The sequence below is a fragment of the Melopsittacus undulatus genome, chromosome 11 (genome assembly GCF_012275295.1).
Source record: "Melopsittacus undulatus isolate bMelUnd1 chromosome 11, bMelUnd1.mat.Z, whole genome shotgun sequence".
Classification (NCBI taxonomy): Eukaryota; Metazoa; Chordata; class Aves; order Psittaciformes; family Psittaculidae; genus Melopsittacus; species Melopsittacus undulatus.
In genome coordinates, this window is record NC_047537.1 from 9,704,105 (window position 1) to 9,722,019 (window position 17,915).

At 56.9% G+C, this 17,915-nt stretch overlaps 1 protein-coding gene across 7 annotated transcripts; it reads right to left on the reverse strand.

Moving 5' to 3' along the window:
* Positions 1–5,893: 5,893 nt before the first annotated feature.
* On the reverse strand, positions 5,894–11,886 carry TOR4A (torsin family 4 member A). Of its 7 annotated transcripts, none has more exons than XM_031054472.2 (2): positions 11,842–11,886; positions 5,894–8,185 (listed from the first exon to the last, which is right to left on the reverse strand). In XM_031054472.2, exon 2 carries the CDS (start codon positions 8,147–8,149, stop codon positions 6,485–6,487), a length of 1,665 nt encoding a protein of 554 aa, XP_030910332.2. In that variant the 5' UTR covers positions 8,150–8,185; positions 11,842–11,886; the 3' UTR covers positions 5,894–6,484. The 7 variants fall into 7 exon arrangements, with proteins under 7 accessions (XP_030910332.2, XP_030910331.2, XP_030910336.2 ...); XM_031054471.2 differs by having other exon boundaries at positions 11,804–11,883; XM_031054476.2 differs by lacking the exon at positions 11,842–11,886 and adding an exon at positions 11,631–11,660.
* Positions 11,887–17,915: the final 6,029 nt, after the last annotated feature.

Sequence of the window (17,915 nt, forward strand, 5' to 3'; positions counted from 1 at the left end):
ACCAGAGCTCACACAGAACGTGCCTTCCTCTGCCTGGAGCTGGGCCACGTCCCTGGGGAAACACAGGGCACATCCCACAGCCCTAGGCCGCGCAGGGGAGGCAGCCGGGTCCCTGGTACAGGGGTGCCCTGGAACCTGGGATCATGCCTGCAGTGCTCCCAGCGCATGGGCTTGGTGAAAGCCGCTCATTAGCATGCTCTCTATCGAGAAAAACCTCCCAGCTCACACACAGGAGCAATCTGAGAGTCAACTTTCAGCTCTTCCTCAGGAATCACTGAAGGTCCTCCTGCGACTGGAGGATGGGAGAGACTGGCTGGGAAGCTGTCCTGGATGATGCTCCTAGAGGTGACCAGGGCTGCAGGTGCAGAGCCCAACTGCAAAGTAATGGAGCCCTGCAGCCGAGCAGGGATGTAGGCAACACCCAGAGAGACACAAGCAAAGGCATCAGTGCCCCACTGCCAACCCCAGCAGGGAAGGGTTTGCCATTTCCATTTCTCAGCAGCCCACTCTTTGTCCAGGCATCAGGGTCACTGCACCCAGCATCCAGTCAGAGCACCCACAGACATGAGCCCCAGTGCCATTCACTGCCAGTTGACGTGGCAGGAACAAGCCACCCAGAGCTGGGTGGGAGGAAGCAGCTTCAGTCCACACATGGGCACAAGGCGCAGTGGTGGGTTATGTCAGAACCACACACAGCCTCCAGCGTTAGCATGGAAAAGAGATGCCACTGGGATGGAGCACAGGCCATGCAGCAGTGTGCTAGGGTGCAAGCCCACCCTGGGATACAGCACAGGCAACACCTTCACCAGCCATGCTGCCTGTGTTGCTGCATCACCCCAGGCTGCTCCTTCCCTGGGCAGACCCAGCAATCCATCCTGCAGCCCAAAGCAAAGCTTCTTCAGCAGGGAAGGGGGTGCAGGTGCTGGGAACCACTTTTCCCCCAGCAAAGGGGCTCTTCTGGTTCTATGGGGGGTGGTTCTACCAACACAGGTCATACCCTGGATACCAGAGGGATGTTGCCTTCTCCTGTAGGCACCTATTGGCATACAGCAGTCAGTGCCTTGCCCACAGGGCCCCCTTCAGTGCTCACCCACTGCTGGACACTCATATCAGGGGCACCAAGAGGCAGCTCCCTCAGGGAGGGAGAGCTAGGAGGAACCCAGGTCCAACAGGACCCATCCCATGGTACCTGCATGGGGACCCAGGGAGGTCTGAGATAGCAGCCAGGTCCGAGATAGCAGCCAGGTCCAACCAAGAGTCCAGAGCAACCCAAAAGTCCAGATCCAGCAACACGTCTCATGGTGATGAGATGGGTCCAGTGTGAAGCCAGCCAGCAGATTAGGGCAAGCACTGAACACGCAGGTCCATGGTGACGGAGCAAAATGAAACAGCAGGCTACAGGCTGAGGTCTTGGATCAGCAGCAGTGCATAGATCAGGTAGAGCTAGACCTGCGCTGGCCACCACAGCTCCTCAAGCACAGCTCCCACAGGGACTGATGGCTCCAGCTGAGCTTAAATAGGTTCTTAGCCAGTTCCTCCCGTGCAGGGAAGTCTTCAGGGAGTGGGGAGCTGTCAGGTGTGGCTGATATGGGGAAGGGTAATTGGTACCTCCAGAGCTGGTGCTGACTGGTGCATCTTCTTCACTGGGAGGTGCTCCTGGAGGTAGCCCAGCTGCTCTGCAAAGCTCTGACAGTGCTGTATGTGATGGGAGCCCAGCCCTGGGGAAGTCATCAGCACAGACCACACTGTGACCAATGTGGTCACAATTCCCATGCTGTGCAAGACACTGTTTCGTATTTACTATTACCCTCCTCCATCATTGTTATGCTCTCACAGGCAGCAGCAGCAGCTCTTCCCACCTTCACCTATTGGGAATCACACTGCACTTTCCCCAGGGGAATTGCCCCATATGCCATTCTATCTTTGGGATACTTGGAGGGTGCAGAGTACCTGCTGTGCACCCCATGAGCTCCAGTCAGCCCATGATGGGTAATGGTTATCCTAGTGCTGCTCTGATTACTGAACCAGCTGTGCCTTGCTCAAGGCCAAAGGTAGTGCCATGTCTGCAGAAGGGCAAGAGCTGCTTTCCATGAATCACTGCTCCAAGCACAACAAGAAGGTGTGTGTGCCTGACTCAGGAAGAGCTCTTGCAACCGAGGAAGCCTTCCTAGGGCCACCTACACCCATGTCTATAGCAGATACAGAATGGTTTGTGTTGGAAGGGACCTCATAGCTCATTCAGCTCCAGCCCCTGCCATGGGCAGGGACCCCTTCCACTGGAGCAGCTGCTCCAAGCCCCTGTGTCCAACCTGCCCTTGAACACTGCCAGGGATGGGGCAGCCACAGCTTCTCTGGGCTCCTGCACATCAGGCAGCCCCCATTCACCCAGGGCATGCAGAGGAGCTGGACGAAGGCCCAGGACAGATGTGCAGCCACAGCAATTCTTTTTATCCCTATGAGTATCTCCTCCAAAGTCATATCTCTAGATCTTTGGATTACAAAGAAGCTATTAAGAGTAAAGAATGGCTGAAGACATCCCTCATGGATGGATGAGGGTATGAGCAACACAGCATGATACCCTCTGCAGCCCCCTACTCCATCACGTGTTGTACGCACTCCTGAGTGCACGGTGCATTAAGCAGCAAGAGCTAGCCACAGGAGGGTGACCCATCCTGGTGACATGGGCCCTTGGGACCAGCTGTCCCAGCCTCCTGTGATACCCATGGCCAGGTGCTACTGGAAAGAAACGAGCCCTTCACCAGGCAAAGGGAGCCAACAGCGCCGGGGGGGCAGGAGGGATGCCTCCAGAGTGAGGGAGGTCAGGCTGCCCATCAGCCCTTCAACCCACAGCTTGGCTGTGCAGGGGAAGAGCAGGACCAGCAAGCCAAGAACCCCAGTATGGAGGGTTCTCTCCATCCTTCAACTTCAATCCCATCCCTCCAGCCAACCAGGGTTTTCCCTGGAAAATGCAATTGGATAAAGAAATCCAGGCTAAGGAGGACAAAGTATGGTGAAAGCATGTTTCCACATACCTGGCCTCTCGGCCATACCCATCAAGTTAAAGCTCCCCATGAGCACCTTGGGTTCCATGCCAGGAGCATCCAAGCCTCCAAGAGACAGAGTGGGACCATGGACAAGCCTCAGCTCACTCTATGCTTTGGTCCCCCAACCTCAGCTGTGCTGCAGGAGGAGCTGTTGACTCCTCCAGCCAGGCCCATCAATCAGCACAGCCCTACAGCAGGTGTGTGCCATGGGGGGGCTTGGCCAGGTACGTGTAGGAGTAGCTGAGTGATGAGCAATGTGATGAGTAACTCCTCAAGAGGTCCTGAGCAGCAGGAGACTGCTCCTGTGCCAAGTGAAGGAGAAGAACCTCAGTGATCCTGGCAGAGCTGTAAAGCTTTCCCAATTGTGACAGCAGCCATTAGGGGACACTGTGAGGTTTGGGTCCTTAACGGTTCCTTTCCCCTAGACCAGCTTCCTTTGCACACAGCATTGAGAAATGAGGCACCAGGCTCCTGGTGCTCAGCACTGCAGATTGGCCATGGGCAGGGCTGGTGGCTTTGCAGACGTTCTCACAGCAGTTTGGGGTCTAGGACAGTATGGACAGATGTCTAAGGTGGCATCCTGGGGGACACTGGGGACGGGACACCATTTGAGCTGGGATCTGAGCCCTGGGCAAGTTGGGGCTGGGGACAACCTGGCCACATCCTTATGGCAGGGAAAGAGCTCTCCACGGCCTGCAGGTTCCTGTGTGTTCTGAGGAAGGGCTCCAGAGGTACAGGCTGTGGTGTGGGCTGCAGTGTGAGGAGGGCTGGCACCTGTACAGCACTGGCCAGATTGTCCTCCCCAGCACTGGCCAAGGGATGAGGTGGTCTTTGTGCAGCAGAAAGCTGAGCCCCACTTCTTAGCATGAAGAGGAGCTTTGTGAGAGGCAAAGACCTTGGCAGGTTTCAGGGTGCCCAGGGCACGGATGCACCCCATGCCTTTTGCAGCTTTGCTTTGGGAAGGACTTGATGTGCTGAAGTGGGGTGAGATGGAGGGGAGGAAAGACAGTGCAACATGTCCTTCACCTCCCCAAGAGGCAGCATGAGGCTCTACACTGCTGAGCCACGGGATGCTGAGCTGCTCCCAGTGAGCCCAGAGCCAGCCTGCACCCAGCTCTTGGTGCACATGGGACAGAAGCCATCTGCAATCCAGCACCCATGGGTGTCTGCTCCGGCAGCACCCCTGCAGCCCAGCACTGCAGACACTGATGGCACTTCCAGCCCCCAAGGCCAGGCAGGATGGGAGATGTTGTCTCTCCTGTCATGGGGACTGCGTTTGGAGCAACTCTCCCAGAAACAAGAGACCTGGGTAGAAAGCACACAGCTTCTGTCCTGCTCCCAGCTGGAAAGGGAGGGGAATCGTGGTCACTGAGTTGTTTCTGTTTCTTATCCAGGATAAAACCAGGATTTCTACTACCAGAATTAACTGTCCTGGTAGCAGTCTCACTAAGCTATGGAGACCAGCTCGCACACATCACGGTTTGTGGCCACTGCACTCAGAAGGTGGCTTAATTTCATTGAGAGCCCTTCCCCTAAGCCATGCAAACAGCAGCCCTTCTGCCCAGCTGCTCTCACGGGCTCTTCTACATGAGAAGAAGTCTTCTCAATGGATAATTTCAAGTGAAGGAACTCCAGTCAGGCCTTCCTGCCCAGCAGCATCTCAGGCAAGGACACACTTGGCCGGTCTCCAGCCTTGTCCACCCTGTGCAGCTCAGGGGGATGGAGGAGCTGTGCAGCACACAGCTCCCAGTACTGCTGCATGCGGTGGGGTCTGGATCTGGCTTTCCATGAGTGCACCTTGAGGAGCTGCACACACACAGTGCACCGAGAGCCTTGATCCCAATGTGAGTCACTGGGAAGCACAGGCATGGAAGTGCAGCTACATCCGTCTGGAAATTTGGGAAGAAAAGCACATTTCAGTCAAATAAAAGAAATGTACTTTGAATTATTTTATTTGGGATCGTTTGGATTCATTCCTGACAATAGCTCTGGAAGCAGGAGTTTGTGATGGAAGTCTCTGGAGCCCACGTTACAAAGAGGCAAGTCAAACCACCAGTGCAAACATCCACAGGATAATTCACAGCAAACTGTAGAAGGGGGTTTAGCCCCAAACCCAAACCCTGAAAAGGCAATGTGATAAATACCTGCTCAGTTGGCCTGCATAGAACAAGCACATGTGCTTTTCCTGAGGTGCTTCCCCTGCTCTCAATGGCAAAGAACCTCTTCGTGGCTTCGCGCAAGTGGGAACAAGCCCAGGATTCCCACTGCACTCAGCCCAGACAGCCCAAGCTGTCTTTTCCAGTGTGTGTTGCTTAATATATGTCAGTTGCTATTTTGGGCTTCCTGGGTAATGGGGTGGTGAAGGGTACCCAGGAACAAAAGCAGAATAGCTCTGGGGATGAGCCGCCACCAGCAGAGTTGAAACAATGCAGTGGTTATTGCTGCAGTCTTCAAGACGAGCCCAGACAGACTCGCAGGGCACAAATCTCACTGGAGATGCCAAAGGTGAGCTCAGGTATGAGCTCAGAAGAGCAATAGCTCAGGAACAGATCCAGAAAGGATTCCATGGAGCATGTGGTGGTGTAGGAGCTGGAGGAAGCGGAGCTCTGACTGCCCTGCATTTGGGGATGAGGAGCCACAAATCCTTTTTTGTTCTTTTACACAATTACAAGGGCCTGTAGGGACAGGCCAAGGGGAATGGCTTGAACCTGCCCAAGAGAGGGGAGACTGAGATGAGCTCTTAGGCAGAAGCTCTTCCCTGGGAGGGTGCTGAGGCGCTGGCACAGGGTGCCCAGAGAAGCTGTGGCTGCCCCATCCCTGGCAGTGTTCAAGGCCAGGTTGGACACAGGGGCTTGGAGCAGCTGCTCCAGTGGAAGGGGTCCCTGCCCGTGGCAGGGGTTGGAGCTGGAGGAGCTTTAAGGTCCCTTCCAACACAAACCAGGCTGGGATTCTATGGTTCTATGATCCTCTTAATTCCCACAGGCATCCAGCACTGTCTCTGCTCTGCACACCACCAGCCAGGACCAAGAAAAACAAAGTGGTGAAGACTGTGAGCCTGGAGAACGAGTGAGAGATGGTTATGTGTACTGCAGGGACAGTAACCTAGTTACTATTTCCTCCTCCTCACAGCGTCTCTTCTCATCTCACAACTCCTTAATGACAAGTATCCCAAATGAGCATGTGAGGAACAAAGCATCTCGCAGTTAATGGGAGGTTGCTTGGGCTTCGTAGCCCAGGCCTTATTCACAGAACATTAGGAACAAGTGAAGCATCTGGAGGAGAACAGAGACCACAGGGCTGCCATCCCTCTACCTGGACCAGGACAAGGTCAGTGCAGGGCTGAGGAGGACACCTTGACCACAGCCTGCTGCAATGCACTCCTCCAGAGGGCCAGAACTCTGCAAATCCCAAGAGCAGGACTTGGTCCCTGCAGTAAAGCACTACAGCAGGTTGACTTTGGCCACAACCTGCTTGCAGCCCATCCTGGAATACTGCTTGTCCTCAGTAGTGTAGTAACTGAGCTGACTAGCTAAGTTTTCAACGTGTTTCTGGTCGGGATACAGCCCTTCCCTCCTCATCTCCTCTAGGAAGCAGTTTATGACATGAGTCTTCTCCAGGAGGACAAATGGGATGATATCTGCAGACTTCCAGAGAGGGTGGGCATCGATCAGTACAGGCTGGACGATGTTCAGCAGTTCTTCAACTCCCCTTCGCTGACGCAGGATCTCAGCAGATGAATTCTGGATAACAAACTTGGTTATTTCACCACCTCCTATGCTGCTTATTAAAATGTAGATGGCATTGAGGAACTCATTGGTTTGATTGGGCTCAAAGAATCGGCTGAGAGTATCCAGCAGGACTGGAGACATGAGTTCAACCTCATCCAGAATAAACAATGGGATCTTCTCCTCTATTTCAGCTCTTGTGACCATGTCTGAGATCTTCTTAGACAAATCTATTTCACATGTAAGCGGGGCCATGCCGCTGGGACAGTGATGCATAACAAAGTATTGAAGCACAAAGTCATTGTCCATGATGGAACGAAAATGTTTGGCCAGCAGCCAGCCAACATGACTCTTCCCAACTCCTGTTGGGCCATTTAAAGAGATGACTAGAGGCTTGGTGTGTATGTGGGTAGCCAGGTAGTCTTTCAGTAATTCCATAATGCTTTCCACAGCGACCTTCTGCCCAAACACTTCCCGGTGCATGGTTTTCTCCAAACCATCTAGGTCATATTTTTGGAGGTTATCATCCAGGTTCTCTATTGCATTGAGAATCTGGAAGAAGACAATGACAATGAGCAAGAGGAGGCAGCGTTTTGCCTTGCTCTTCTCCTCCGCTGGCAGGTATCTCTTTGTTTTATCTGGGTACAGCACCATCCTGGATTTCCTCCGGCTCTTTTTCCGCCTGCATTTTTTCATAGCGTGCTGCTCCACAGACGTGTCAAAGGTGAAGTACTGGGAGCTTTCAAAGCTGCTCTGGTTAAAGAGGGACATGGAGGGGCCGTACAGGCCAGTTCTGCTCAGGGAAAGCTGCCTCTGAAGCAGCCTCGTATGGACGAGCTCAGAAGGCTTCTCTCGGGGCAGCTCTAAATGCAGCCGGCTTTTCTTTTGCCCACGGAACCGCCGGCGCAGGCGGATGATTGCCCGCAAGGGAGAAGAAATGGAATACATTCTTTTGGAAGCAGCAGGGATCTCAGTAGCTGGTTCTTCTTCCTCATCAGTCTCATAGCAAGATCCCTCTCCTTTGGCATCACTCTCGGCACAGGGCATTTCCCCTTCCCTGTTGCCATCAGTGTTGGGCATCTCTCCTTCCACACTGCTCTCAGCATGAGGTGCCTCTTCTTTGAGGTTGGTCTCATCACAGGGCATGTCTCCTGCTGCATCACTCTCAGTACAAGGCATGTCTCCTGGTGCATTGCTCTCGGTACAAGGCATGTCTCCTGGTGCATTGCTCTCGGTACAAGGCATGTCTCCTGCTGCATCACTCTCCGTACAGGACATGTCTTCATCATCGCTCTCTTCACAGGGCTTTTCTCCTCCCAGATCCTCCATGGCAAAGTACGCTTCTCCATCCACCTCAGCACAGGGTAGCTCTTCATCCATCTGATCTGGTTCTTACAGCTCATTCACATCATCTATCTAAAAAGAACAATGTAAAAATTAGTCTTTGCAAGATTTTGAAGTGACCATTGACAGTCAAATTAGAGAGATACCCCAGCTCCTAATAGGCAGAAAGATTACCTGTACCCATCAGCAATCACAAGGTGGCAGAGAGAGACTGTCAGACCTAAGCTAACTCTCTGGAAGAGTGTCTAGACATGCAATACTACAGATGAAATTCAGCATAAACAAATCAAGTTGATGCCTATCACAAACCCAGCCCTGCCTTCGCATCCAGAAAGAGAGCTTAGAGCAGGCTGAAGCCAAAGCCGGGGCTCTGCCCGGAGCAAGAGGCAGGACATGGGCAGACAGACCCAGAACTGCCCAGTTCTGTTCCCTGCTCTATTTAAGCAGGACACAAACCCACACCAGTGCAATCAGCACACACACGTACACCTCTCTAAGGGACATAGTCACTCACACCCACAGAGCCCTTACAGGGTGTGCGCACAGGAGTAACTCACTGTCTAAACAGGGCTGTGGTGGCTCCACATCTCCCAGGAGGGAATTCTTCACAGCACCCCAACCCTCCTACCTCCTACCCCAAGAGCCCACACACTCACACCCTGCACACGCAGCAGCTGCTGTGTCCTTCCCACAGGAGAACTGGGACATGAGCATCCCTGAGGATAACCGTCTGCATGGAGAACTCACGGACAGACCTCGCTCGGTGCACAAGGAGGAGGAGGAGGAGGAGAGGTACCAGGGCTTGATGAAAGGAAGCCCGTAGAGGAGACACCTGCTCAGGGCTGGTACTGCCACACTGCCAGGATCCCGCACACAACCACCACCGAGTGCGGCAGCGCCGGCACGGCTCTGTCCTTACCCGGCACGGCTCTATCCCTGCCCAGCACGGCTCTATCCCTGCCCAAAACGGCTCTATCCTTACCCGGCACGGCTCTATCCCTGCCCTGCACGGCACTATCCCTGCCCAAAACGGCTCTATCCCTGCCCTGCACGGCACTATCCCTGCCCAAAACGGCTCTATCCCTGCCCAAAACGGCTCTATCCCTGCCCTGCACGGCTCTATCCCTGCCCAAAACGGCTCTATCCCTGCCCGCACGACGGCGGCGGTGTAGAAGCTGTGTCAGTGGGAGGGCATTTTCCAGGCAGCTCAGGACCGCAGCAGCGCTGACGCAGGAGCAGTTTGACACCGTGACATTGCCAACCCTAAGAGCAGGAAGAGGAGAGCTGCCTTCATCGGCCGCCCGGGCAAACTCAGCCCTCGGTGTTGCCGGCAGCAGCACGTCTGTGGGCAGGAGGAGGACCGAGGGTTCATCATTAACCTGCTTCAGCTCAGCAGGAAGTTACCAACCTGCTGAATGTCACGCTCCGGAGTTGGTTTTACTTCCCCAAGCAAGGGGCTGACGCAGGAGCCGGTGCTGGGAAACGCTCCCAGCCACCTCTTCCCTTCACCAGGCTCCTTCCCTGGCTCCTCCCAAATGCCAGGGTACGCCAAGCAAAGCTTCACCCCCTGCCCTGGGACAAGGTGATTTCTGGACCATGTGCTGGCATCCGGCTTGGTTTGGGATCAGAGCCAGGGCCAGCCCAGCGCTAATCTGCTGTGGAGCAATTAGCCCTGCGTGTTAATTGCTGACCCTGTGCAGGATTTGCCCGTGCGCAGAGCAGAACCAGCCAGACGAGATTCCTGCAAGCAGGAGCTGAGCCACCGGACAGGAGGGCTGGGGGCCACCAGGATGCCACCGGGAAGCCCGGGCTGTCCCTACAGCACCCTGGGGTCTCTCACTCCTCTCCATCTGACAGACTCTGCCTTGCTCACACAGGGCCTGAAGGGACCCAAAGGGACCCAAAAAGCTGTCCCCAAAGCTGCTGGGAGCAGCTCCTGCGCACAGACCAGCACAGGCTGCGGTCCCCAGGCAGTGGGGCCACCACAGAGCTCAGCCTGGGGACAGGACAACACACGTACATCCCATAAACACACAGTGATGCTTTCTGAGCCCCAAACCCAGGCAGGTGTCGAGGGGGGTGAGGGAATGCCAGGGGGAGCTGTGGGAGTTTGGGGAAAAGGTTTAGGGAGCAGAAGAAACAGCTGACAGAGAAACATGAGACATCCCAAATGCTTCCCTAAGGATGCTGCCGGCACACAGCAGGGTGTCACCCCCCTGCCCAAGCATGGAGCACTTCAGCTCCTCACAGCCTGGAGCTGACTCTCCTACCACCACTGTGTCCATGCAGGGACCCCAAGGTCCCTGTGAGGCTGATGGAAAACATCAAGGACTGAGCACTTATCAGCCAGGAGATGCTCAAGACCTCCCTTCCCAAAATCCAGGAGCCCAGACAGCACACCCATCCCACCGGCACGGGATGCCCGACCTTCCAGAGGAGCTGAATCCATCCTCAGCGAGAAATCTGGCCTGTCACGCACCAAATAATCCTGCTGAGCCCGTGACTCAGTTCCTAATACCTGCTGGGATTTACACGGACTCTTTTGCAAGAGCAGCCCCCGTTTGCTCCATGTCAGAGCGGGGCCGGGCAGTCGGCACTGCCAGCTTCCAGAGACGAGCCTTCAGCACCTTAACTGGATGTTCGGGAACAACAGCATGGAAAAGAACCCGGCAGTAACATCCAGAGCATCCCAAGTGCTCCTGTAAACAGCGTTAGTCACAGCTCTGTGCCCGGCACCGCAGGCAGACCTGCACCCATCCCCTGCGAACCTCCAGCTTTCCTCCTTTAGCTCTTCCCGTCGCATCTGCATCCCTGTGTCACCCTGCGCCAGCCAAAACAAGGTTTCCACAACAGAGGAGCCTGCGTGGGCAGAGGGAGGCAGCCAGGACACGAGCGGGATGGGGTCAGCCTCCGGGCATTGCGGGTGGGAATCAGCCAGATAGCAGACAGAGAAACGTGTCCCTGGTTACAGTGCTGCCTGCGGAATCCCGAAGTTGGCATTGGAGAGGAGGGAGCTGCCCCCCAGGTTCAGGTTCCTTGGGTTAGCAAAGCTGCTGGGAAAAAGGAACAGCTGGAAAATCCCAAAGGTTGATCCCCCCCAGCTGGAAGCTGAGCCCCTCCGGCCAAAACTGAGCGTTTCCAGGGGGAACGTGGAGGAAAACGGCCCCTCATAGCGCGAGCAGTGCGTCAAAGGGTGTCAGTGGCCAACACCAGCGACCAGCACGGCCCCAGCACAGGGCACAGCCCCACACCCCGAGCTCAGCTCCCCAGGGACACCACTTGGAAGCACGCTGAGGAGCATGGATTGTGTCCAGCTTGAGCTCGGGGTGTGCAGGCACTCTCCCTCCCCACAACCACCGCACAAGGGTGACACCAGGGCAATGCAAACCCCACCGTGCCACCCCGAAAGCCTGCGTGCCACCAAACCGCACCAGCCCCGCTCCCAGCACAAACAATGCCAATCCCAAAGACAAGAGCGATAGGAAGCGCAGCAAGAGAAGGGAAGACCCCGGAGCACCTGAAACCAGCGGGAACAGGAGGGACCCCATGAAACTGGGGTGGGTTTTGGTGCAAAGGAGCCACTGGGGACAAGCAGGAGGTGGCGGCAGGGACGGAGATGGAGGTGCCTAAGGCAAAGGGGTGCCCGGGGACAGGGGAGCGGGACGGGGCCGCCGAACCGAGCGCAGTTACCGCAGCGTCCCCTCGAGTCCCCTCAGCCTCGGCCGTGCCGGCTGCTCCTCTGCCCTCCTCATCCGTCTCCAGCTGCGGCTGCAGGAGGAAATGGGGAGGAGGAGTGGCCCCAGAGGCACTTCCTTCTCCCCGCGCCGGGGGACGGCCCCGGGGCCGCTGTTCTGTCCCCTCTCTTGCTCAAAGCCCTCCTTGGTGCCTGCATCACATCACGGTGGCATCGTGCAGGGAAACACGACTCAAGGGAAGCTGCAGTGGGACAGGGATAGGGGAGTGGGACAGGGATGGGGCAGTGGGATAGGGATGGAGCAGTGGGATACGGATGGGGCAGTAGGAGAGGGATGGGGCAGTGGGATACTGATGGGGCAGTGGGACAGGGATGGGACAGTGGGACAGGGATGGGGCAGTGGGATGAGCTCAGCACCCGCACAGCCTCCAGAGCCCCAAGGTCAAGGAAAACAACCCCCCCGTTGGGTGACATCAGCCCAGAGCCCGTCACCAGTAAAGGTCAGAGCGATGATGCTATTGAGGTTATCGAGGCTGAAGCCACAGCTCGGGGACAAGGGGCCTTGCCAGGGAGAGCAGAAAGTAGGAGTGAAAGTGGGAAAAAACAGTGACCCCATAAAAGCAGAGCCTGGGGGGAAAGCAGGCCCAGAGCAACTGCCTTGTCTGTCCCTGGGCACTGCGGCAGCTCCTGCACTGCAGCCCTGGCACCCCGGCCCTGCCGAGGCACAGGCACTTCCCTGCAGCACCAGACATGGGGCCAAGGGGGCCAGGCTGTGGGCCCGGGCTCAGAGCGATGCTGTGTGCACCCTGAGCCCTCCCTGCACAGAACTCCCAGGGAAAACCGCTTCTTCCCTGGGCTGCACTGAGGGGCAGGAGGAGGAGGCACCAGGGGGGTTCTGAGCCCAGCTCATTGGGGCACATCCCCCCCCCAGCAGCTCAGTGCTCCTCCAACCCAGTGAACCCCCAGCACCTCCTGCCTCGCACCGCCCGGCCCAGGCTCTGCCCTGAGGAACAAACACACCTGGCAAAGCCAGAGCAGCCGCAGAGCAGCCTCCTGATGGGGCTCAGCTTCCTGGTGCTGGGAACCCCCCGGCAGGAACCTGCTCCCTGTGCCAGCAGCTGCACAGGAGCAAACCAGGAGAGGGGAAGGTCTGGGAGGCTGTGGAGCATCACAGATCCCACCCTGGCTGCAGTGAACACGAAGGTCCCCACATCCCCATGGGGCCCGGATGCTCTGAGCAGGGCCCCCCAGCCTGGAGCTGTCTCTGTGCCCCTGGACCTCGCTGCGGGTGGGATTTGCCTAACAAATCCCTGCAGCCCTGGGGGACTCTGTGTCCGGAAGGAGCAGGAGCTCAGGTGGGGGATGTCCATTGGCACGGAGCACCAGGACCTGCCCTCGGGGTTGGGATGCCTGGGGCTGGACCCAAGCTGGAGATCCTGCCCCAAGGAGCTTGCTCCTCCAGGAGCAGCCAAGGCAAGAGATGGGTTCTGGCTAATTCTGAGTTTTGCAAGGGAGGAACTTCCCTGAGCACGACTGAAACCAGTGGAAAAACCCCACAATGCCCCAAAGAGACCCCAAAAGAAGCAACTGGAGGAAAAGCAGCTCCCGGCCACAGTTATTCTGCTGTAACTGGGAAGGAGTGTGAGCCATCCTCAGAACCCCATGGGCAGCCCAGGGGGAATGGGGCAGGAAGCCTCCAAAATGCATCAGGAACCCAAGGGATGTGGAAGAAGGGCTCAGTGCTTGCCCTTTCTGGGAAATGGGGGTTCCAAACTGCCCCAGGCTGCAGGCAGAGCTGCCGAGGGCCACAGCCAGAGCTCCTGGGGATAGTGGGTACAAGGGACCAAGCTGTATGGGACAATGGCGCATGGGGATGGGGACCCTTGTGGGGCAGCCTGACCCAGGGTGCCAAGCACGGCCATGGGGTGCCCATGCAGGTGAGGGGGTGATGCATGTGGGGTGATACAGGACTGGTACTTGCAGCTGGGGATGGTGATGCCCATCAGCCTCCCCACATCATCAGCTTGGCCTGGGGTGGTGGCCAAAGAAGCTGGGGGAGCACCTGGGGGAGCAGGAGGATGCGGCAGGGGCATCACTGGCAGCAAGAGGTCTCCCACATGGGGATGTCCCCCTGGTGTGGCCCATGGGGACAAGGGGGACAGGACCATGGAAAACAGCCCCTGCTCATGTTCCCGGCTCTGCTGCTGCTGCCCCTGCCACAGTCCTGGGCTCTGGGGACCTCTGGTACCCCAAAGTGGAGCAGCAAGCTGCCGTGCTGCTGTGTGCCACGGGGAGGGGATGTCAGGGGTAGGGCCACACATGTGGGCAGTGTGGCAATGCAGCTGGGGGGCAGCATGGGGGGCAGTGCACACGGGGGACCCCCACATGCAATGCAGTATGCTGTGTACATGGGGGGTGCTGTCTAACGAAGGGGGACCACACATGGGCATCAGAGCAGTGCAGTGGGGGAGAGGGGTGGGGGAGATGAATGTCATGTAAGCAGGACAGCAGTGGGGGGCCATGCCTGTGCTGTGGGGCAGGTTACCAAGGGGGCTGTGCACATGCAGTGGGGCAGTGCAGTGTGGAGGGGCTCTGTGCATGCAGGGGGGTGTCTGTTGCAGGAGGGGTGTGCATTGGGCCAGGCTTCCCTCCCCGCAGCCCCCGGCCCCCACTCACGGTTCCCCTCGACCCCCGGTCTCCATCCATGTCCCTGTGGGTGCCGGTGCCAGGACCCCCAAGCCGGGCCCCTGTGGGCAGGAAGCGGCTGGGCCGGGCTGGGCCCTTCCTACGGAGCCACGGATGCAAATCCTGCACAAACATCCCCTCCATGGGGCACCCGCAGGGAAGGGTGAGAGATCCCCAGGGATGGGGACACGGAGACCTCGGAGCCGAGGTGCTGGTACCAGCCATGGACCAGCACCACCCGGTCTGGGTACCCGCAGGTGATGGGCACCCCCCATTCTGGTACCCACCGTAAGGCATTGGTGCAATGGGGGTGACCGCAGGGCCCATTGCTGCTGAGCACTGCTTTACAGGGCGATTTTAGGGTTTTCCTCCGTTTTTGCCTTGTTGCCAGAACACCCCCAGGGCCGAGAAGCTGCAGCCCAGACACATGCAAATGCCCCCAGCACTGTGCTGCACTGTGAACCCCCCGAGGCCAGTGGGTCCCTTTGGGGGGTGCCCAGAATGGGTCCAAGGAGAGCCCCATCAGCTCTGTGCTCCCATCCCCACAGCACCGGCCTTGCCCAGAGAGACTCCGCAAAAAGGAGGAAATCGCATCAAAAAGAAGCAAAAAGCAGCTGGAAAGGCTTGGAGGTGCCAGGAAAATGGGTGCAGAGAGGAAACGTGCCCATGGAGGCACAGCCTGGAGCAGGCAGGGAGCACCAAAACTAAACGTGAGAGGCTGCAAGTGAAGAGGAAATGGTGCTGGAATGGGGACACAGAATCCCCCATCCTCGGACCAGCCCCTCCTGAGGCCCCAAACAGGGAAGAACTAAAGTGTATGACAAAGTAACTCACCCCATGGAGGGAGCAGCTTCCCCAGTGTGGGGCTGTGCAAGCATCACCTGCAGCATCCAGCCCTTTCCCAGACCCAGAGCTCCTTTTCCAAGCCTGGAGATGCCCTTTTTGCCCTGTGAGCACTCACCCCATCAGCAATGACTTGGGCTCTCGGGTGGGTTTTTGTTTTCCATCACCCACCTTTGTGTCCCTGTGCCCTGAATCCCTCCTGCTGCTGCTGCTCCTCGTTCCCATGGGCTCCCATCGCAGCATCAGCCCCCCTGCATCCTGAACCCGTGGCAAGAGGCAGGCACAGCAGCAGCCTCGGTGTGGAGCGGGGAGCAGGGCAGGGATTCCCGTTTCCTCCAGCCCTGCCCGGCCTCACCGTTAGCAAAAGTTTCCAGCCCTTGGGAGCAGCTTCCAGAATAACCCAAACAGTTTATGCTGGGCCCGGGAGCCGCATCCTGCTTGGGTTAGCGGGGCCCTTCTAAACAGTTTATAAATAGAGCAAGGTAACTGAGGGCGAGCGCTCTTCCCAATGGAAAGCGAGGAATTCCATGGGATTTGTGTAGTTCAAGCCATCCAAGGGGTGCTGGTCCCGACACCCGCTCCCGAAAGCCAACTGAAATCCACTGCTGCTTTCTTCTCCATCCGAGCTCCATCCCCCTTACCAAAACAATTAAAGGAAGGATAAAACAGGGAGAAAGGGATTTTGGTGGCTTCAGCCCTGCACGTGCTGGAGCTGGCGCTGGGAAGGGCCTGGCTGTGTCACAGTGAGCTGGGCAGGCTCAGTGCCATAGGAGAGGGCAGGGACCCTGCTGCCCCAGGGAGGTTTCAGGGTCCCACTTTGGGGACAAAAGTGAAACATCAGGGGAAAAATATTGAAAATTTGGGAAATAATTCGGAAAAGATGAAGTGCAGCAAGTGCCTGCAGCCGCTTCCTGCGGCCGGTGGGACTGTCATCTACAGCATCCTGAGACTGTCACCTACAGCATCCCGAGGCTGCCACCTACAGCATCTCGAGACTGTCACCTACAGCATCCCGAGGCTGTCACCTACAGCATCCTGAGACTGTCACCTACAGCATCCTGAGGCAGTCAGCTATAGATGTCCTGGGACAGTCCCTTACAGGGTCGTGCTGTAAATATCAACTCATTTCACAGGCAGTGACCGGAGAAAGTCTCCCTCCCTCTCTGCTGTGTGAAGGAGTGTTCACAGGTTTGTATCACACAACAAGGGTGTCTGTAAAGTGCTGCAGAGGAGCCAAAGCCATTTCCGAGCCCCTAAGGAGTAAAGAAGTGCGATTGTACCTGCATTTTCAAGCTATGAATGCTTTTTCCTTTCTTTTTTCTAATAGCTCTTGAGCTGTGTGATCTTTAAGATCCCTTCCAACTCAAACCATCCTATGATTTGCAAAGACAAAGACATGGGACAGGACAGCCTGAAGCAGTGCGGCTGCACAGCCAGCAGTGAGGGGAAGAGCCCGAAGCCCTTTCTTCCCAGCCTGCAACTCCCTCTGTTCGGGCTGGAAGCTGCATTTCCAGCTTGTTCCAATCTGTTTTCAGACTTTCACATTCCATACAAGCCCAAGTGCTCATTAAAGCTGGGATTTTCCTACTGTAACACTGTGGAACAAGCACTTTACAGCTCAGCCGGTGGCTCTGGCTCAGCCGCACCAAGACCTCCTGCAGGGAGAGACGTGACTCAGGGTCCCCTCAGCAGCAGCAGAGCTCACCCTTTGCTCACAATGAACAAACTCATCCCATCCCACAGGCCCATCCCATGGGGCAGAACCAGCGCAGCTGGGAACAGCCAGGACAGGAAAGGTGCTCATCCTGTGCCCTTCCCTTCTCTGATCTCCATGGCAGGGCCATGGCTTTGGGCATGGCCAGAGGGCTGGATGTGCCCCTCATCTCACCCGGAGGTGGTGCTGGGGATGGGTAATGGCCCTGCAGCACCCTGTCCTGGGGGTGACAAAGCAACATGAGAGGAATATATCCACCTGTACCCATACATACATAAATAATACTGGCTAATCACAGGATCCCAGCCTGGTTTGTGTTGGAAGGGACCTTAAAGCTCCTCCAGCTCCAACCCCTGCCACAGGCAGGGACCCCTTCCACTGGAGCAGCTTGCTCCAAGCCCCTGTGTCCAACCTGGCCTTGAGCACTGCCAGGGATGGGGCAGCCACAGCTTCTCTGGGCACCCTGTGCCAGCGCCTCAGCACCCTCACAGGGAAGAGCTTCTGCCTAAGAGCTCAGCTCAGTCTCCCCTCGGGCAGGTTCAAGCCATTCCCCTTGGCCTGTCCCTACAGGCCCTTGTCCCAAGCCCCTCTCCATGTTTCCTGCAGCCCCTTTAGGCACTGGAGCTGCTATGAGTTCTTCAAACCAAACCAAACCACACCAATACAGAACACTTTCGCAGTTACAAGTGTTTGTGCCTGTGTGAGCAGAGCAGAACCAGCCAGGCCCTGCAGTCCCCCCCAGCCGTGTTCCTTGCCCCAGCAGCCAGCCCTGGCTCCGTCGGTGGCCGCCAGCAGCTCTGGCACAAAGCTGGTGGTTCCTTTGATCCCAATGGATCAAAGAGCTGTTTCCCCACCCCGGCGCAGCC